This window comes from Sphaeramia orbicularis, unplaced genomic scaffold (genome assembly GCF_902148855.1).
Source record: "Sphaeramia orbicularis unplaced genomic scaffold, fSphaOr1.1, whole genome shotgun sequence".
NCBI classification, from domain to species: Eukaryota; Metazoa; Chordata; class Actinopteri; order Kurtiformes; family Apogonidae; genus Sphaeramia; species Sphaeramia orbicularis.
In genome coordinates, this window is record NW_021941450.1 from 503606 (window position 1) to 526954 (window position 23349).

The following is a 23349-nucleotide window of genomic DNA, read 5'->3' on the forward strand; positions in this document are numbered from 1 at the left end:
TAGTCCTACAGATGACAGTGTACCTGTTGAAGGGTGTGTGTGTGTGTGTGTGTGTGTGTGTGTGTGTAACATTGAGTGTATTCAGGCCTGTTGTGTATTCAGGGATCTTTTTATTTGTATTTACTTTTATTTGTACTTATTTTTTATTAATTACTATGTTGTTTTTTTGTTTTGGGTTGTTGTTTTTTTTATATTTTTATTTATTTATTTATTTATTTATTTATTTATTTAAATTACTGTTTTTTTTTTATACGCGTATATATGTGTGTATGTATTCTTTTTTTTCTTTTAGTTTGTTTCCCTCCCTCCTCCCAGTGCTTGTATGCAGGTGTGTAAGTCACTGGTGAAAAAAGCCCTGATGCAGACCAGAGGTCACAACATGTTGGCTGTATTTTAAAGATTGCCATGAAGTAATAAAGGCATTTTATTTTGACACAAATCCTACAGTGTGCCTTGGAATATTTTTTGAAATCTAGCATGTTTATGCAGATTTGTTAGACTAAATAACCAGACACACCACAAGTTTCCAAAGAGCACCTGTGGATGATCAGCAAAAAGCAGACCCAGCAGCACTTCCACTGGGTTGGATTAGTGGATTAGTGTTCAGGCCTGTGTTTGGTGTGGGAGCAGCTGATGACCCCCCCCCCCCCCATCCTGACTCTACCTGTTGACCGTTGCAGGACTCTGGGCTTGTTGGTCAAGCGTTTGGAGCGTGGAGGCAAAGCGGAGCAGCAGGGCCTGTTCCAGGAGAACGACTGCATCGTCCGCATCAACAACGGAGACCTGCGCAACATCCGCTTTGAACAGTAAGACTACAGCTCCCACAATTCATATCTGTTTGAACAGTAAGACTACAGCTCCCACAATTCATATCTGCTTGAACAGTAAGACTACAGCTCCCACAATTCATATCTGTTTGAACAGTAAGACTACAGCTCCCACAATTCATATCTGTTTGAACAGTAAGACTACAGCTCCCAGAGTTCATATCTGCTTTGAACAATAAGACAGCTCGGCAGTGGCATCTGGACCTCTGTTTGATTGACACCTGAACCTTTCCTGTCCTCCCTCTGCTGCTTCCTCCTCCTCTGGTCCTCAGTCTTTGTATGATCCTCTGTCCTGACACTGCACAGGCTGCACTGCCTGGCACTGCGCTAAGCTAATGCTAATGCTAACCTGTCCGTACTGAGCTCCTCACCTGTCTGTGTTTAACTCCTCACCTGTCTGTGTGTGTCTCCTCACCTGTCTGTGTTTAACTCCTCACCTGTCTGTATAACTCCTCACCTGTCTGTGTGTAACTCCTCACCTGTCTGTGTTTAACTCCTCACCTGTCTGTGTTTAACTCCTCACCTGTCTGTGTTTAACTCCTCACCTGTCTGTGTTTAACTCCTCACCTGTCTGTGTGTAACTCCTCACCTGTCTGTGTGTAACTCCTCACCTGTCTGTATAACTCCTCACCTGTCTGTGTTTAACTCCTCACCTGTCTGTGTTTAACTCCTCACCTGTCTGTTTGTAACTCCTCACCTGTCTGTGTTTAACTCCTCACCTGTCTGTGTTTAACTCCTCACCTGTCTGTGTTTAACTCCTCACCTGTCTGTGTTTAACTCCTCACCTGTCTGTATAACTCCTCACCTGTCTGTGTATAACTCCTCACCTGTCTGTGTTTAACTCCTCACCTGTCTGTTTGTAACTCCTCACCTGTCTGTATAACTCCTCACCTGTCTGTGTTTAACTCCTCACCTGTCTGTGTGTCTCCTCACCTGTCTGTGTGTCTCCTGTCGGTTGTTTCCTCAGCTTCAGTTTCCTCTGTCGTCTTTATCCACTTGTGTCTTTAACTTCTTCTCTAACTCCACCCACTCCAGTGGAAACAGTGGGATAAATGGAACATTCCATCCTTTTCTTTTCAGCCCTCTGCTGTCTCATGTTTTCATTTGCACCCTAACCAAAGCCACCCCCCACCCCCCCACCCCCGAATGCACACCTGCACTCTGCACATGTTCTGTGTGTTACACACTGAACTCAAAGCTCCGATCCTCTGATGTAAACATGTTTTCTGTGCTTTGGATCCTAAAGGTGTATTTGTGAACACATACTCTGATACATGTGTGTGTCTGTCATATACACAAACGTGTGTGTCTGTCATATACACAAACGTGTGTGTGTCTGTCATATACACAAACGTGTGTGTCTGTCATATACACAAACATGTGTGTGTCTGTCATATACACAAACTGTGTGTGTCTGTCATATACACAAACGTGTGTGTGTCTGTCATATACACAAACGTGTGTGTGTCTGTCATATACACAAACATGTGTGTCTGTCATATACACAAACGTGTGTGTCTGTCATATACACAAACATGTGTGTCTGTCATATACACAAACGTGTGTGTCTGTCATATACACAAACATGTGTGTGTCTGTCATATACACAAACATGTGTGTGTCTGTCATATACACAAACGTGTGTGTCTGTCATATACACAAACGTGTGTGTGTCTGTCATATACACAAACATGTGTGTCTGTCATATACACAAATGTGTGTGTCTGTCATATACACAAACATGTGTGTGTCTGTCATATACACAAACGTGTGTGTCTGTCATATACACAAATGTGTGTGTCTGTCATATACACAAACATGTGTGTCTGTCATATACACAAACGTGTGTGTCTGTCATATACACAAACGTGTGTGTCTGTCATATACACAAACGTGTGTGTGTCTGTCATATACACAAACGTGTGTGTGTCTGTCATATACACAAACGTGTGTGTCTGTCATATACACAAACGTGTGTGTCTGTCATATACACAAACGTGTGTGTCTGTCATATACACAAACGTGTGTGTGTCTGTCATATACACAAACATGTGTGTGTCTGTCATATACACAAACGTGTGTGTGTCTGTCATATACACAAACGTGTGTGTGTCTGTCATATACACAAACATGTGTGTCTGTCATATACACAAACGTGTGTGTCTGTCATATACACAAACATGTGTGTCTGTCATATACACAAACATGTGTGTGTCTGTCATATACACAAACATGTGTGTGTCTGTCATATACACAAACGTGTGTGTGTCTGTCATATACACAAACGTGTGTGTCTGTCATATACACAAACATGTGTGTGTCTGTCATATACACAAACGTGTGTGTGTCTGTCATATACACAAACGTGTGTGTGTCTGTCATATACACAAACATGTGTGTCTGTCATATACACAAACGTGTGTGTCTGTCATATACACAAACATGTGTGTCTGTCATATACACAAACGTGTGTGTCTGTCATATACACAAACATGTGTGTGTCTGTCATATACACAAACATGTGTGTGTCTGTCATATACACAAACGTGTGTGTGTCTGTCATATACACAAACATGTGTGTCTGTCATATACACAAACATGTGTGTGTCTGTCATATACACAAACATGTGTGTGTCTGTCATATACACAAACGTGTGTGTGTCTGTCATATACACAAACGTGTGTGTGTCTGTCATATACACAAACATGTGTGTCTGTCATATACACAAACGTGTGTGTCTGTCATATACACAAACGTGTGTGTCTGTCATATACACAAACGTGTGTGTCTGTCATATACACAAACATGTGTGTGTCTGTCATATACACAAACATGTGTGTGTCTGTCATATACACAAACGTGTGTGTCTGTCATATACACAAACGTGTGTGTGTCTGTCATATACACAAACATGTGTGTCTGTCATATACACAAATGTGTGTGTCTGTCATATACACAAACATGTGTGTGTCTGTCATATACACAAACGTGTGTGTCTGTCATATACACAAATGTGTGTGTCTGTCATATACACAAACATGTGTGTCTGTCATATACACAAACATGTGTGTGTCTGTCATATACACAAACGTGTGTGTCTGTCATATACACAAACGTGTGTGTGTCTGTCATATACACAAACGTGTGTGTGTCTGTCATATACACAAACATGTGTGTGTCTGTCATATACACAAACATGTGTGTGTCTGTCATATACACAAACGTGTGTGTCTGTCATATACACAAACGTGTGTGTGTCTGTCATATACACAAACGTGTGTGTGTCTGTCATATACACAAACATGTGTGTCTGTCATATACACAAACATGTGTGTGTCTGTCATATACACAAACATGTGTGTGTCTGTCATATACACAAACGTGTGTCTGTCATATACACAAACGTGTGTCTGTCATATACACAAACGTGTGTGTATCTGTCATATACACAAACGTGTGTGTCTGTCATATACACAAACATGTGTGTGTCTGTCATATACACAAACGTGTGTCTGTCATATACACAAACGTGTGTCTGTCTGTCATATACACAAACGTGTGTGTGTCTGTCATATACACAAACATGTGTGTGTCTGTCATATACACAAACATGTGTGTGTCTGTCATATACACAAACATGTGTGTGTCTGTCATATACACAAACGTGTGTCTGTCATATACACAAACGTGTGTGTGTCTGTCATATACACAAATGTGTGTGTCTGTCATATACACAAACGTGTGTGTCTGTCATATACACAAACGTGTGTGTGTCTGTCATATACACAAACATGTGTGTGTCTGTCATATACACAAACATGTGTGTGTCTGTCATATACACAAACGTGTGTCTGTCATATACACAAACGTGTGTGTGTCTGTCATATACACAAACATGTGTCTGTCATATACACAAACGTGTGTGTCTGTCATATACACAAACGTGTGTGTGTCTGTCATATACACAAACATGTGTGTCTGTCATATACACAAACGTGTGTGTCTGTCATATACACAAACATGTGTGTGTCTGTCATATACACAAACGTGTGTGTCTGTCATATACACAAATGTGTGTGTCTGTCATATACACAAACATGTGTGTCTGTCATATACACAAACATGTGTGTGTCTGTCATATACACAAACGTGTGTGTCTGTCATATACACAAACGTGTGTGTGTCTGTCATATACACAAACGTGTGTGTGTCTGTCATATACACAAACATGTGTGTGTCTGTCATATACACAAACGTGTGTGTGTCTGTCATATACACAAACGTGTGTCTGTCATATACACAAACGTGTGTGTATCTGTCATATACACAAACGTGTGTGTGTCTGTCATATACACAAACATGTGTGTGTCTGTCATATACACAAACGTGTGTCTGTCATATACACAAACGTGTGTCTGTCATATACACAAACGTGTGTGTCTGTCATATACACAAACGTGTGTCTGTCATATACACAAATGTGTGTGTCTGTCATATACACAAACGTGTGTCTGTCATATACACAAACGTGTGTGTGTCTGTCATATACACAAACATGTGTGTGTCTGTCATATACACAAACGTGTGTCTGTCATATACACAAACGTGTGTCTGTCATATACACAAACGTGTGTGTCTGTCATATACACAAACGTGTGTGTCTGTCATATACACAAACGTGTGTCTGTCATATACACAAACATGTGTGTGTCTGTCATATACACAAACATATGTCTGTCATATACACAAACGTGTGTGTATCTGTCATATACACAAACGTGTGTCTGTCATATACACAAACATGTGTGTCTGTCATATACACAAACGTGTGTGTCTGTCATATACACAAACGTGTGTGTGTCTGTCATATACACAAACATGTGTGTGTCTGTCATATACACAAACATGTGTGTGTCTGTCATATACACAAACGTGTGTCTGTCATATACACAAACGTGTGTGTGTCTGTCATATACACAAACATGTGTCTGTCATATACACAAACGTGTGTGTCTGTCATATACACAAACGTGTGTGTCTGTCATATACACAAACATGTGTGTGTCTGTCATATACACAAACGTGTGTGTCTGTCATATACACAAATGTGTGTGTCTGTCATATACACAAACATGTGTGTCTGTCATATACACAAACATGTGTGTGTCTGTCATATACACAAACGTGTGTGTCTGTCATATACACAAACGTGTGTGTGTCTGTCATATACACAAACGTGTGTGTGTCTGTCATATACACAAACATGTGTGTGTCTGTCATATACACAAACGTGTGTGTGTCTGTCATATACACAAACGTGTGTCTGTCATATACACAAACGTGTGTGTATCTGTCATATACACAAACGTGTGTGTGTCTGTCATATACACAAACATGTGTGTGTCTGTCATATACACAAACGTGTGTCTGTCATATACACAAACGTGTGTGTCTGTCATATACACAAACGTGTGTGTCTGTCATATACACAAACGTGTGTCTGTCATATACACAAATGTGTGTGTCTGTCATATACACAAACGTGTGTCTGTCATATACACAAACGTGTGTGTCTGTCATATACACAAACGTGTGTGTCTGTCATATACACAAACATGTGTGTCTGTCATATACACAAACGTGTGTGTCTGTCATATACACAAACATGTGTGTGTCTGTCATATACACAAACATGTGTGTGTCTGTCATATACACAAACGTGTGTGTGTCTGTCATATACACAAACATGTGTGTCTGTCATATACACAAACATGTGTGTGTCTGTCATATACACAAACATGTGTGTGTCTGTCATATACACAACATGTGTGTGTCTGTCATATACACAAACGTGTGTGTGTCTGTCATATACACAAACGTGTGTGTGTCTGTCATATACACAAACATGTGTGTCTGTCATATACACAAACGTGTGTGTCTGTCATATACACAAACATGTGTGTCTGTCATATACACAAACGTGTGTGTCTGTCATATACACAAACATGTGTGTGTCTGTCATATACACAAACATGTGTGTGTCTGTCATATACACAAACGTGTGTGTCTGTCATATACACAAACGTGTGTGTGTCTGTCATATACACAAACATGTGTGTCTGTCATATACACAAATGTGTGTGTCTGTCATATACACAAACATGTGTGTGTCTGTCATATACACAAACGTGTGTGTCTGTCATATACACAAATGTGTGTGTCTGTCATATACACAAACATGTGTGTCTGTCATATACACAAACATGTGTGTGTCTGTCATATACACAAACGTGTGTGTCTGTCATATACACAAACGTGTGTGTGTCTGTCATATACACAAACGTGTGTGTGTCTGTCATATACACAAACATGTGTGTGTCTGTCATATACACAAACATGTGTGTGTCTGTCATATACACAAACGTGTGTGTCTGTCATATACACAAACGTGTGTGTGTCTGTCATATACACAAACGTGTGTGTGTCTGTCATATACACAAACATGTGTGTCTGTCATATACACAAACATGTGTGTGTCTGTCATATACACAAACATGTGTGTGTCTGTCATATACACAAACGTGTGTCTGTCATATACACAAACGTGTGTCTGTCATATACACAAACGTGTGTGTATCTGTCATATACACAAACGTGTGTGTCTGTCATATACACAAACATGTGTGTGTCTGTCATATACACAAACGTGTGTCTGTCATATACACAAACGTGTGTCTGTCTGTCATATACACAAACGTGTGTGTGTCTGTCATATACACAAACATGTGTGTGTCTGTCATATACACAAACATGTGTGTGTCTGTCATATACACAAACATGTGTCTGTCATATACACAAACGTGTGTCTGTCATATACACAAACGTGTGTGTGTCTGTCATATACACAAATGTGTGTGTCTGTCATATACACAAACGTGTGTGTCTGTCATATACACAAACGTGTGTGTGTCTGTCATATACACAAACATGTGTGTGTCTGTCATATACACAAACATGTGTGTGTCTGTCATATACACAAACGTGTGTCTGTCATATACACAAACGTGTGTGTGTCTGTCATATACACAAACATGTGTCTGTCATATACACAAACGTGTGTGTCTGTCATATACACAAACGTGTGTGTGTCTGTCATATACACAAACATGTGTGTCTGTCATATACACAAACGTGTGTGTCTGTCATATACACAAACATGTGTGTGTCTGTCATATACACAAACGTGTGTGTCTGTCATATACACAAATGTGTGTGTCTGTCATATACACAAACATGTGTGTCTGTCATATACACAAACATGTGTGTGTCTGTCATATACACAAACGTGTGTGTCTGTCATATACACAAACGTGTGTGTGTCTGTCATATACACAAACGTGTGTGTGTCTGTCATATACACAAACATGTGTGTGTCTGTCATATACACAAACGTGTGTGTGTCTGTCATATACACAAACGTGTGTCTGTCATATACACAAACGTGTGTGTATCTGTCATATACACAAACGTGTGTGTGTCTGTCATATACACAAACATGTGTGTGTCTGTCATATACACAAACGTGTGTCTGTCATATACACAAACGTGTGTCTGTCATATACACAAACGTGTGTGTCTGTCATATACACAAACGTGTGTCTGTCATATACACAAATGTGTGTGTCTGTCATATACACAAACGTGTGTCTGTCATATACACAAACGTGTGTGTGTCTGTCATATACACAAACATGTGTGTGTCTGTCATATACACAAACGTGTGTCTGTCATATACACAAACGTGTGTCTGTCATATACACAAACGTGTGTGTCTGTCATATACACAAACGTGTGTGTCTGTCATATACACAAACGTGTGTCTGTCATATACACAAACATGTGTGTGTCTGTCATATACACAAACATATGTCTGTCATATACACAAACGTGTGTGTATCTGTCATATACACAAACGTGTGTCTGTCATATACACAAACATGTGTGTCTGTCATATACACAAACGTGTGTGTCTGTCATATACACAAACGTGTGTGTGTCTGTCATATACACAAACATGTGTGTGTCTGTCATATACACAAACATGTGTGTGTCTGTCATATACACAAACGTGTGTCTGTCATATACACAAACGTGTGTGTGTCTGTCATATACACAAACATGTGTCTGTCATATACACAAACGTGTGTGTCTGTCATATACACAAACGTGTGTGTCTGTCATATACACAAACGTGTGTGTCTGTCATATACACAAACGTGTGTGTCTGTCATATACACAAATGTGTGTGTCTGTCATATACACAAACATGTGTGTCTGTCATATACACAAACATGTGTGTGTCTGTCATATACACAAACGTGTGTGTCTGTCATATACACAAACGTGTGTGTGTCTGTCATATACACAAACGTGTGTGTGTCTGTCATATACACAAACATGTGTGTGTCTGTCATATACACAAACGTGTGTGTGTCTGTCATATACACAAACGTGTGTCTGTCATATACACAAACGTGTGTGTATCTGTCATATACACAAACGTGTGTGTGTCTGTCATATACACAAACATGTGTGTGTCTGTCATATACACAAACGTGTGTCTGTCATATACACAAACGTGTGTGTCTGTCATATACACAAACGTGTGTGTCTGTCATATACACAAACGTGTGTCTGTCATATACACAAATGTGTGTGTCTGTCATATACACAAACGTGTGTCTGTCATATACACAAACGTGTGTGTCTGTCATATACACAAACGTGTGTCTGTCATATACACAAACGTGTGTCTGTCATATACACAAACGTGTGTCTGTCATATACACAAACGTGTGTGTCTGTCATATACACAAACGTGTGTCTGTCATATACACAAACGTGTGTCTGTCATATACACAAACGTGTGTGTCTGTCATATACACAAACGTGTGTGTCTGTCATATACACAAACGTGTGTCTGTCATATACACAAACATGTGTGTGTCTGTCATATACACAAACGTGTGTGTATCTGTCATATACACAAACGTGTGTGTGTCTGTCATATACACAAACGTGTGTCTGTCATATACACAAACATGTGTCTGTCATATACACAAACGTGTGTGTATCTGTCATATACACAAACGTGTGTCTGTCATATACACAAACATGTGTCTGTCATATACACAAACGTGTGTGTATCTGTCATATACACAAACACACACTTGTGCACATAGACCAGGGGTGTCACACTCATTTTAGTTCAGGTTCCACATTCAGCCCAGTTGGATCTCAGCTGGGCCGGACCAGTACACTAGCTTAAATAATGACAACTGCAAACTTTTCTTTTGTTTAAGTGCAAAAAACAAACAAACATTGAATTATAAAAATATTTACATTTACAACTCTGAACAAAAACGGTGTGAATAACCTGAAAAAAAAAATGCAAAAAATTCAGATGCAAAAAATTCAGATCCGACATCTGTGCTTCCTGCATCGGTGTCACATGACCAACCTAACGTAACTGGATTGGCTGGCTGTCGGTTCAACTTGAGATAGAATCAGTGCTTATCCTTGGTGTCCCAGATGTGTGATCGGAATTTTTTATATCTGAATTTTTTTAATTCTAAATTTATGGACATAGTTGAATTCAGAGACAAAAACATTCTCATACTTCATTTCAGTGCAAAAAAAATCAGCACTAGAAATTCAAAGGCTTTTCTCATTCAGAATCTGATCAGACAGATTAACCTCCGTAGTTTTCGACACAGTTACGTCTGCAGACATGAATAAACCTTCTGCACTGGAACCAGGACAGGACTGACCTGCAGCAGATTGGGGCCATAGTTGTAGATTGTCCAGTTATCTTATATTTAAATTATTCAGACTAATTGTAACTTCAGGTGTTAAAGGACGTATTTTTGGTGTAATTTGTTTGATTGTATTTTAATCTCATCACGTCCACCCTGTTACTGGGGAATAAGTCTGTAATGGAAGGCATTTTCATGAACTCTGTTGGAACGAGTGAATCAACAGTGGCTTTTGTCCTTGAACTGTATTTCCCTGAGGGTGGGGGGAGTGGGGGGGTGGGGGGGTATTACATCTTGTCTGGCTCTGAATCCAGTGTGAAATCATAAAGATGATCCTCCCCAGGAAACATTATTAGTGTCTGGGAAAAAACAGCAGTGGAATGTGACAGGAGGGTCGGGGGGGGGGGGGGGGGGCTTTAGCAACGGTGGAGGCCCTGGCATTTTTAGCCTCAGCTGTTGGGGGTGGGGGGGTTGTACTGAAGTGGTGTTTTATTGAAACAGGTGGTGCTAACAAGGCTCCAGTGTTCAGAGCGATGACAGCCGACATACACTTCTGTTCACACCTACTGTACATGGGGGGGTCTGCAAACTATCCGACAGATAGAGGTCTCCTTCATCTGGAGCCAAATGAGGGGATTATACACTGTAAAAAATAAAAACAGTAACTAGGGATGTCCGATATTGGCTTTTTTGCCAAAAACCGATATGCCGATATTGTCCAACGCTTAATTTCCGATTCCGATATCTACCGATACCGCTGCCGATATATGTGGGATATTAAACCAATTTTAGGTAACATCACATATCTCCTGTCATGGAATGAACACATCATGCCTAATTTTATTGTGATGCCCCATTGGATGCATTCTCAAATGCAACAAGGCTTTTAAATGTAAACTCTGTCTGTGCACAGAACACATACTTCAGCTGAACTCTTTCCCTCCAGAACATTTTCCACTGAGTTGGTAGCCAGTGCCAGCCTTTTTGGTCATTTTCACTAATCTTTGGAGGCTGACTGAAAATGTTGTGTTAGGAGTATGTGAACACTGAATACATCAAAAGAAAGAAAAGAACTTCAACTTTTAAACACAAGAAACGATTTTATTCTATCTTCGTTCGTTCGTGAGATATGAACATTTGAATATTGGTCATTTTCAGGAAAAAACTGAATTTTGAGCAAAAAAATGAGAAAACTGCATTTTTTTCCCAAAGAAATTGATTTTCAAGATAAAATTGATTTCCTATTTACATTTTTGACTCTTTCTCATTTACCGACAGTAACACTGTATTCCAAATCACAAAATAAAATAATAATAACATGAGTAATAGTAACAAACAGCTCTAAGATATCCCATCATTCCACAAAATATTAGAGGAATCTACACCAAACTTTAGACCAAACATCTTCTAAAGCACCAGGTTCCTTCTAAACTTATCACATTTACATACATCAGTTATAAGTCTAACACATAGTAGTTTAGTTTTTTTATATAAACACTTCAATATTCCTCATTTTCAAGAAAAAAAGAAACAAATTCACTAAATACTGTAGATTTCTGGCCTTTCCTTGGCTGCACCATGTCCTCCTGTTGGACCAGGTCCTCCTGTTGGACCAGGTCCTCCTGTTGGACCAGGTCCTCCTGTTGGACCAGGTCCTCCTGTTGGACCAGCTGCTGTGTTTGTTCTGTAAATAATTCTATGGACATCTAGTTATTTATCTGTGTATGAATATATGTATGTATTTCTTTCCTACTCCAGCCAAATCCCACAGTGTCTTCCCTGTGTCCTGCTGACATTCTACAGCTGAATCTGTTCTGTGTCCTCAGTCTGAATCTGAACTCACTCTAACAGATGAACACTAGCTGTCCTTTGTCTGTCCCATGTCTGTGTGTCTGTCTTCTCCTTGAATGTCCTCTACAAATGTCTCTTCTCTCTTCCTCCTGTCTGTCATTTTCTCTGTGTCGCTCCGTCCCCCCCCCCCCCCCCCCCCCCACACACACACACTTGGTGTCGGACCTGAGCCGCTCCGTGTTCCCGTGTTCCGTGTCCGTCTCCCTCACCTTCTGTTTCTCCGTTCCTGTCTCTAAATGGTTCTTCTGTAGCTCCATCACATACTGAACTGTCAGACTCTGTCTCCATAATCATCTTTAAGGTTTTTGAAACTGTGTGCGGTTCCTGCACAGTCTGCATTTCCTCATTCAGTGACTGACGCTGGATGCGTTGCCATGGGATACGGAGACTCCAGTGTGAAAACATTAAACCCGGTCCGTCATTTTACAAAAAAGCTGCTTAACTGTTTGTTTTTGGACTAAGGAAAGTAATTCACACGATCCGCAACAGCTTCAGCTACAGTCTAACAGTGAAAACACGGAGTGACGGAAAATCTGGTCATTGGCGAAGAAAGAGTTAAGTTGTGGAAAAAATGCCGTATTTATTTCTTTTCTCTCCCTCCCTCCATGAGTCTATTACAGTGTGGCAACTCTACTGTACAGTTTTGAAAACTGCACATTTCTTTCAGCTACAAACAATGCTTCATTTATGCGTCAGTAAATGCCGGTGAAATCAAGGCATTATTTTATCGGTTTTAATGAAATGAAATGAAAAAAAAACGATACCGATATTACATTTTTATGCCAATATCGGGCCGATAATATCGGTGGGCCGATATTATCAGACATCCCTAACAGTAACAGTATTATTCCGGCAGCAGGGGTGCCGAAAAAATACTGTAAAATAATGGATTTTCTGTTATTTTACAGTATTTTTTCCTCGAAAAACCTCGAAAAACTACCAAGAAATTGAATGAGAAATTCTTCTTATTTTAGTTACAAACTCCAAATTTTTACCAACATTCTGCCTGTTTCCACATGTTTGTGTAACACTGTGTTTAATACAAATGTATAAGTGATAAATTGAGGCAGAATATTGTTAAAACTGCACTTTATTTATTTATTTACTAACAAACTTCAGTTTTTTCAGGTTTTTCACATGCTTTTTCTTAAAGGAATTATTCTTTATATTATTATAAGGAATTACAGAATTTTCACTGTTTATTTTACAGATTTTTCCTGTATTTTTCAGATGCAGGAAAATATCAATGAAATGACAAAAACAGACTGTGATTTTACATGTCAAATGTAAAATAACAGGAAAAAACTGTAACTGAATAACCAAAAAATTTCATTTTTTTAAAAGAATTTTTTTTCACTGAAAAATACAGTTAAAATACATTTGCAAATGTATCATAAATTCACAAATATTTATTTTCTATTTATGAGATTAAACTGTTAATTTAAAGTTTAATGCTGTAAAAAAAAAAAATTAATAAATAAAATGAGATAAAATTACTGACAGTTAACGGTAACAGAAGTATTAGTTCTGTCAGTTGAACCAGACTTGTTTGTTCATTGACAAATATCTTGTGTAATTACAGGAGGTTTCACAACAAAAATGTTGAATAAATGTATTTTTGTGAATGTATAACATGTATAAGCACTGATAAACTGTCCAAATACAGTTTTTATCAGTGGATTGGACAACTGAGTCTCACTGAAAATTATTTATATCTATATTTATAGGGAATTGGATTGTTTTAATACATGTAAATATTCTTTATTAAACATTAAAAAGTCAAACAATATGTAAAATCTCATGTAAAGTTAGGGCAAAAAACTGTATTTGAATTATGGAAAATTACTGTATTTTTATGAGATGATTATTTTCTGTTATTTTACAGTATTTTTTCGGTGCCCCTGCTGCTGGAATAATACTGTTTTTTTTTTTTTACAGTTTTTTTTTTTTTTTTTTTTTTACAGTGTAGAATATACTGAACATTTTATAATAATGGAATCAAACTGAAATCATTTAAGTATGTAGGAATTAAAGATACAAATTCCGGTCTTATGGTGCCCCCCTTCCCTGTCTGTCTGCCCCCCTTACCCCCCCGTCTTTCCTCAGAGCCCAGAACATGTTCCGTCAGGCCATGCGTTCTCCCGTCATCATGTTCCACGTGGTTCCGTCGTCCATGAAGGCCCACTACGAGCAGCTGTCCCACGCCGACAGGAACCCGGCGTACGCCTCGGGTCGCTTCAGCCCGGACTCCCTGAGCGGCAGCACCGTGTCCAGCGCCGTGGACCGCACCCCCCACAGGATGTCCAGGCACGGCTCCCAAACGCACCCCCACCCGGACCAGAACGACGGGTACCCGCCCCTGACTCACCCGGCGGTGTCGGCGGCCAAGCCTCCCACAGGCCACGCCCTCTCCCCTCAGAAGGGGCTGAACTCCGCCCCAACGGCAGGTTATACCAAAAAGGTGGGGAGGAGGCTCAACATTCAGCTGAAGAAAGGTGAGTTTGAAAAGGTTCAATGATATACGATAAAAGATTGAATAATCAGAAGACGTTCAAAGAACATTAACTACACTGGTGCAACGCATCTATAGATGAATGCACATATTCTATCAGTAGTATTATCATTAGTAGTAGTAGTAGTATTTCTGTTAGTATTAGTAGTAGTATTACCACTTATATAAATGATATAAATGCATGTATTCCAAGTACATGTTCAAAAACCTCCAGTGTTTTTGAACGTATGAACACATTTTGAACTTGTGTTCTTTCATGTGGACAGCAGGGCTGTAACAGAACAGACAGGGTTGGGTTCAGTATGTTTTCACTACAGTGTGTGTGTGTGTGTGTGTGTGTGGGGGGGGGTGCTCCGTAGTTTGTTTTGTTTTTGTTGGCATCAGCTCTGCTCCACAGGGGAAACCCCGCCCATGGGTTCTGTTTGTGTCCACCTGCTTCCAGAGTGTTGGCATCCTTCACATGTATTCGTTTTGTACACCTCTGCTGGGGCGTCGATGGTGGTGGGGGGGGGTGTTTACATGACAAATTCATGGGGCCCAGTATTTTGGGGGGGGGGGGCATAGAGCAGTGGAGGGGGTCCAGTGGATACAGGTAAGAAGTTGTGAATACAACTGAATACAAGTCTGGAGTCAGACACTGAAAGCATTTCAAGTTTCTGTTTCGTTTCATGCTAGCGTATGTGACGTTATGTACGGACCCCCCCCCCCCCCCAGTCCAACAGATTGAGAATATTCTGACTTTATGAACTTTATGAAGGGTCCACGACATGTATACTTTCATGGGGCCCACAGATGGTAGTGGCGCCCCTGCACCTCCATATTGTATCGAAGGCCCTGAACCCAAACGGTTCAGTCCAAACTAGTGCCCCGGTGCAGCCCTAGTGGAAAGGCCTGTCTGGTTCTGGTGGACAAACCCAGTTCAGGTGCAGATGTGAACCCGTCAATACTGGGGTGGGCGTTCAGTACCATAAACGGGTCCAGGTGCATTCAGGGGGTGGAGTTTCCCTGCTGTCCTTGGAGTGGAGTTTGATTGACAGCTGGCGCAGGTGGTCCACAACCCTGCCAACGCCGGTCCAGGTGTGGGTGCCAGGTCTGAGGACCACAGGGGTGGTTGCTAGGAAACAGCCGGTCCGTGTGCCTGCTGTCAAATGCCACGGCTCAGAGGCTGACGGCGCTGCTCCGTATGCCGCCGGCGTCTGCGCCCAGGTGTTCCCTGTTCTGGGTTCGGAGCTCCGGTCAGGACACAAACACAACAGTGAAAACACCCACATCAGGCCTTTTCTCTTCCTCTTCTACCCCAGGGTTCTAAAATAACCCCCCCCCCCCAAACGCTGACAGAACCACCCCTGTCCACATGACACTCATATGCCGCGTTTCCACTACACGGAACTGGCTCGACTCGGCCTCTTCGCGTTTCCATTCTGAAAAAGGACCTGGAATCTGGTACCTGGTCCTATTTTTTTGGTGTCACTTCCGCTGAGGTTCCAGGACTGGGGACCAGATACTAAAAGGTAACTCCCACTGGACTTCAGCGTGGGTTCTGCTCCTCTCTCCTCCTCTAGACTCTGGGACCTGGATTTCCAAATGACATGAAAAATGGACTTTCATCTGAACAGAGGACTGTGGACTGTCCACAGTCTGTGCTGGTTTGGTCCTCCATGGCATCTGCTGGTGTTGGTCCACTGTGTTTTCTGAGGTCCACAGTCCACACCCCCATCTACCAGGACATTTTAGAACACTTCCTGCTTCCTTCTGCTGACTTTAAACTTTCTGCAGATGCTGATTTCCTTTTCCAGCAGGACTTGGCTCCTGCCCGCACTGTTAAAGGAACCAAAGCTGGTACCAAGACCCTGGTGTTACTGGGACTGATGGAGCAGAAAACTGAGCTGAACCCAGAGAGAACCTGTGGAGGACTGTCCAGAGGCAGACCAGAGACAGCAGATCCACCAAAACAGAAGAGCTGAAGGACACCATCAGACCAACCTGGACTAACATTCCACCTGAGCAGGTCCACAGGGTTAGGGTTAGGTCTGAGCAGGTCCACAGGGTTAGGGTTAGGGTTAGGTCTGAGCAGGTCCACAGGGTTAGGGTTAGGTCTGAGCAGGTCCACAGGGTTAGGGTTAGGTCTGAGCAGGTCCACAGGGTTAGGGTTAGGGTTAGGTCTGAGCAGGTCCACAGGGTTAGGGTTAGGTCTGAGCAGGTCCACAGGGTTCGGGTTAGGGTTAGGTCTGAGCAGGTCCACAGGGTTAGGGTTAGGTCTGAGCAGGTCCACAGGGTTAGGGTTAGGTCTGAGCGGGTCCACAGGGTTAGGGTTAGGTCTGAGCAGGTCCACAGGGTTAGGGTTAGGGTTAGGTCTGAGCAGGTCCACAGGGTTAGGGTTAGGGTTAGGTCTGAGCAGGTCCACAGGGTTAGGGTTAGGTCTGAGCAGGTCCACAGGGTTAGGGTTAGGTCTGAGCAGGTCCACAGGGTTCGGGTTAGGGTTAGGTCTGAGCAGGTCCACAGGGTTAGGGTTAGGTCTGAGCAGGTCCACAGGGTTAGGGTTAGGTCTGAGCAGGTCCACAGGGTTAGGGTTAGGTCTGAGCAGGTCCACAGGGTTAGGGTTAGGGTTAGGTCTGAGCAGGTCCACAGGGTTAGGGTTAGGTCTGAGCAGGTCCACAGGGTTAGGGTTAGGTCTGAGCAGGTCCACAGGGTTAGGGTTAGGTCTGAGCAGGTCCACAGGGTTAGGGTTAGGTCTGAGCAGGTCCACAGGGTTAGGGTTAGGGTTAGGTCTGAGCAGGTCCACAGGGTTAGGGTTAGGTCTGAGCTGGTCCACAGGGTTAGGGTTAGGTCTGAGCGGGTCCACAGGGTTAGGGTTAGGTCTGAGCGGGTCCACAGGGTTAGGGTTAGGTCTGAGCGGGTCCACAGGGTTAGGTCTGAGCAGGTCCACAGGGTTAGGGTTAGGTCTGAGCGGGTCCACAGGGTTAGGGTTAGGTCTGAGCGGGTCCACAGGGTTAGGTCTGAGCAGGTCCACAGGGTTAGGGTTAGGTCTGAGCAGGTCCACAGGGTTCGGGTTAGGGTTAGGTCTGAGCAGGTCCACAGGGTTAGGGTTAGGTCTGAGCAGGTCCACAGGGTTCGGGTTAGGGTTAGGTCTGAGCAGGTCCACAGGGTTAGGGTTAGGTCTGAGCAGGTCCACAGGGTTAGGGTTAGGTCTGAGCAGGTCTACAGGGTTAGGGTTAGGTCTGAGCAGGTCCACAGGGTTAGGGTTAGGTCTGAGCGGGTCCACAGGGTTAGGGTTAGGTCTGAGCAGGTCCACAGGGTTAGGGTTAGGTCTGAGCAGGTCCACAGGGTTAGGGTTAGGTCTGAGCAGGTCCACAGGGTTAGGGTTAGGTCTGAGCAGGTCCACAGGGTTAGGGTTAGGTCTGAGCAGGTCCACAGGGTTAGGGTTAGGGTTAGGTCTGAGCAGGTCCACAGGGTTCGGGTTAGGGTTAGGTCTGAGCAGGTCCACAGGGTTAGGGTTAGGTCTGAGCAGGTCCACAGGGTTAGGGTTAGGTCTGAGCAGGTCCACAGGGTTAGGGTTAGGTCTGAGCAGGTCCACAGGGTTAGGGTAAGGGTTAGGTCTGAGCAGGTCCACAGGGTTAGGGTTAGGGTTAGGTCTGAGCAGGTCCACAGGGTTAGGGTTAGGTCTGAGCAGGTCCACAGGGTTAGGGTTAGGTCTGAGCAGGTCCACAGGGTTAGGGTTAGGGCTGAGCAGGTCCACAGGGTTAGGGTTAGGTCTGAGCAGGTCCACAGGGTTAGGGTTAGGTCTGAGCAGGTCCACAGGGTTAGGGTTAGGTCTGAGCAGGTCCACAGGGTTAGGGTTAGGGTTAGGTCTGAGCAGGTCCACAGGGTTAGGGTTAGGTCTGAGCAGGTCCACAGGGTTAGGGTTAGGTCTGAGCAGGTCCACAGGGTTAGGGTTAGGTCTGAGCAGGTCCACAGGGTTAGGGTTAGGGTTAGGTCTGAGCAGGTCCACAGGGTTAGGGTTAGGTCTGAGCGGGTCCACAGGGTTAGGGTTAGGGCTGAGCAGGTCCACAGGGTTAGGGTTAGGGCTGAGCAGGTCCACAGGGTTAGGGTTAGGTCTGAGCAGGTCCACAGGGTTAGGGCTGAGCAGGTCCACAGGGTTAGGGTTAGGGTTAGGGCTGAGCAGGTCCACAGGGTTAGGGTTAGGGCTGAGCAGGTCCACAGGGTTAGGGTTAGGTCTGAGCAGGTCCACAGGGTTAGGGTTAGGTCTGAGCAGGTCCACAGGGTTAGGGTTAGGGCTGAGCAGGTCCACAGGGTTAGGGTTAGGTCTGAGCGGGTCCACAGGGTTAGGGTTAGGGCTGAGCAGGTCCACAGGGTTAGGGTTAGTTCTGAGCAGGTCCACAGGGTTAGGGTTAGGTCTGAGCAGGTCCACAGGGTTAGGGTTAGGTCTGAGCAGGTCCATGACACCACACACTGATGCAGGAATTCATGTCAAAGTAGAACCAACCAAGGACTGAGTTCAGACGAATGAACAGACTGAACACAACACTGACATTTCTGTTTGAAATATACTTTTTTAATTGATTTTATGCAATATTCTAATTTTCTGAGACACAGAATTTTGGGTTTTCATTAAAGAAATAAGGCTTAACTAGAAGCACTCGGAGAGCGCAGACCTCCGCCAAGGCTGATCAGTGGCCCCCCCCGTGGGCCACCCCACCCCCGATCACCACCAAAATTTAATCATTTCTTCCTTATCCCATTTCCAACAAACCCTGAAAATTTCATCCAAATCTGTCCATAACTTTTTGAGTTATGTTGCACACTAACGGACAGACAAACAAACAAACAGACAAACAAACAAACAAACAAACCCTGGCAAAAACATAACCTCCTTGGCGGAGGTAAATATGTCACTCTGTCTAATGAGTCTGTATAATATATGGGTTTACCTTTCTGAAATGAGGGACAAAAAATATTGGACTTTTTCATAATATTCTAATTTTTTTAGATGTACCTGTAAAGTGGGTAGTATTCTGGAATGGAAACGGTCTGGAATAGGACCTGGTACCAGAGTGGAAAGGGTCTGGAATAGGACCTGGTACCAGAGTGGAAAGGGTCTGGAATAGGAGCTGGTACCATAGTGGAAACGGTCTGGAATAGGAGCTGGTACCAGAGTGGAAACGGTCTGGAATAGGAGCTGGTACCATAGTGGAAACGGTCTGGAATAGGAGCTGGTACCAGAGTGGAAACGGTCTGGAATAGGAGCTGGTACCATAGTGGAAACGGTCTGGAATAGGACCTGGTACCAGAGTGGAAACGGTCTGGAATAGGAGCTGGTACCAGAGTGGAAACGGTCTGGAATAGGAGCTGGTACCATAGTGGAAACGGTCTGGAATAGGAGCTGGTACCATAGTGGAAACGGTCTGGAATAGGAGCTGGTACCAGAGTGGAAAGGGTCTGGAATAGGAGCTGGTACCAGAGTGGAAACGGTCTGGAATAGGAGCTGGTACCAGAGTGGAAACGGTCTGGAATAGGAGCTGGTACCAGAGTGGAAACGGTCTGGAATAGGAGCTGGTACCAGAGTGGAAACGGTCTGGAATAGGAGCTGGTACCAGAGTGGAAACGGTCTGGAATAGGAGCTGGTACCAGAGTGGAAAGGGTCTGGAATAGGACCTGGTACCAGAGTGGAAAGGGTCTGGAATAGGACCTGATACCAGAGTGGAAAGGGTCTGGAATAGGAGCTGGTACCATAGTGGAAACGGTCTGGAATAGGAGCTGGTACCAGAGTGGAAACGGTCTGGAATAGGAGCTGGTACCATAGTGGAAACGGTCTGGAATAGGAGCTGGTACCAGAGTGGAAACGGTCTGGAATAGGACCTGGTACCAGAGTGGAAACGGTCTGGAATAGGACCTGGTACCAGAGTGGAAAGGGTCTGGAATAGGACCTGGTACCAGAGTGGAAAGGGTCTGGAATAGGAGCTGGTACCAGAGTGGAAACGGTCTGGAATAGGAGCTGGTACCAGAGTGGAAACGGTCTGGAATAGGAGCTGGTACCATAGTGGAAACGGTCTGGAATAGGAGCTGGTACCAGAGTGGAAACGGTCTGGAATAGGAGCTGGTACCAGAGTGGAAACGGTCTGGAATAGGACCTGGTACCAGAGTGGAAACGGTCTGGAATAGGACCTGGTACCAGAGTGGAAACGGTCTGGAATAGGAGCTGGTACCATAGTGGAAACGGTCTGGAATAGGAGCTGGTACCAGAGTGGAAACGGTCTGGAATAGGAGCTGGTACCAGAGTGGAAACGGTCTGGAATAGGAGCTGGTACCAGAGTGGAAAGGGTCTGGAATAGGACCTGGTACCAGAGTGGAAAGGGTCTGGAATAGGACCTGGTACCAGAGTGGAAACGGTCTGGAATAGGACCTGGTACCAGAGTGGAAACGGTCTAGAATAGGAGCTGGTACCAGAGTGGAAACGGTCTGGAATAGGACCTGGTACCAGAGTGGAAAGGGTCTGGAATAGGACCTGGTACCAGAGTGGAAACGGTCTGGAATAGGAGCTGGTACCAGAGTGGAAAGGGTCTGGAATAGGAGCTGGTACCAGAGTGGAAACGGTCTGGAATAGGAGCTGGTACCATAGTGGAAAGGGTCTGGAATAGGAGCTGGTACCAGAGTGGAAACGGTCTGGAATAGGAGCTGGTACCATAGTGGAAAGGGTCTGGAATAGGACCTGGTACCAGAGTGGAAAGGGTCTGGAATAGGACCTGGTACCAGAGTGGAAACGGTCTGGAATAGGAGCTGGTACCAGAGTGGAAACGGTCTGGAATAGGACCTGGTACCAGAGTGGAAACGGTCTAGAATAGGAGCTGGTACCAGAGTGGAAACGGTCTGGAATAGGAGCTGGTACCAGAGTGGAAACGGTCTGGAATCGGACCTGGTACCAGAGTGGAAAGGGTCTGGAATAGGACCTGGTACCAGAGTGGAAACGGTCTGGAATAGGACCTGTCACCAGAGTGGAAACGGTCTGGAATAGGAGCTGGTACCAGAGTGGAAATGGTCTGGAATAGGAGCTGGTACCAGAGTGGAAAGGGTCTGGAATAGGACCTGGTACCAGAGTGGAAGCGGTCTGGAATAGGAGCTGGTACCAGAGTGGAAACAGTCTGGAATAGGACCTGGTACCAGAGTGGAAAGGGTCTGGAATAGGAGCTGGTACCAGAGTGGAAATGGTCTGGAATAGGACCTGGTACCAGAGTGGAAAGGGTCTGGAATAGGACCTGGTACCAGAGTGGAAAGGGTCTGGAATAGGACCTGGTACCAGAGTGGAAACGGTCTGGAATAGGACCTGGTACCAGAGTGGAAAGGGTCTGGAATAGGACCTGGTACCAGAGTGGAAACGGTCTGGAATAGGAGCTGGTACCAGAGTGGAAACGGTCTGGAATAGGACCTGGTACCAGAGTGGAAAGGGTCTGGAATAGGACCTGGTACCAGAGTGGAAAGGGTCTGGAATAGGAGCTGGTACCAGAGTGGAAAGGGTCTGGAATAGGAGCTGGTACCAGAGTGGAAACGGTCTGGAATAGGAGCTGGTACCAGAGTGGAAACGGTCTGGAATAGGAGCTGGTACCAGAGTGGAAACGGTCTGGAATAGGACCTGGTACCAGAATGGAGTCGAGCCGTTCCTCGTAGTGTAAACACAGCAATACAGATGTGTTCTCTTGGTTCATGTGACCTGTGGTTTTCCGCTGTGGTCCGACTCCCCAGAGGTGGGGGCTTCATGTGTGTGGGTCTGACTCCCCAGAGGTGGGGGCTTCATGTGTGTGGGTCTGACTCCCCAGAGGTGGGGGCTTCATGTGTGTGGGTCTGACTCCCCAGAGGTGGGGGCTTCATGTGTGTGGGTCTGACTCCTCAGAGGTGGGGGCTTCATGTATGTGGGTGGGAGCTCTGACTGAAGCCTGAACCTTTAAACTCATTCATCTCCTGCTCTGTTTACTGGTTTGAACCAGACTCCTCTGCTCCGTCCTAATCCCAGGAGGATCGGAATCAATCAAACAAGAGCGTCGTAAACAGGAAATAGTCTGGGTTCTTCTTAATCAAGCTGATGGGGGTGTAACAGGTCCACCCCCCTGTTTAGAACAGGAGCACTGCAGGAGTTTACCAGAGCATTAATGAGGAAGCAAGTGTGCAGCTGGGAGGAGGAGGGGCTCATCAACGGAGGGGGGTGGTGGTGGTGGTGGGGTCCACAGAGTCCACATTCCACAGTGGATGTGAACAATTTAGTTCCAGATACAAGAGATTGTTTTAAGCTACAGGTGGATCCAATTGGAGGAGAATCGGAGTCGTTTGGAATTTTGGATGAATTTCGGAAAATGT

The 23349-nt window shown here is 44.1% G+C and overlaps 1 protein-coding gene across 1 annotated transcript in view; it reads left to right on the forward strand.

Moving 5' to 3' along the window:
* LOC115415788 (partitioning defective 3 homolog) overlaps positions 1 to 23349 on the forward strand; it is a gene marked incomplete at its 3' end in the record, with an annotated part of 98072 nt that overhangs the window by 12892 nt on the left and 61831 nt on the right. The window contains exons 4-5 of the mRNA XM_030129426.1: positions 681 to 806; positions 14601 to 14989. Of these exons, the coding sequence (XP_029985286.1) occupies positions 681 to 806; positions 14601 to 14989 (515 nt within the window). The remainder of the gene's footprint in view (positions 1 to 680; positions 807 to 14600; positions 14990 to 23349) is intronic.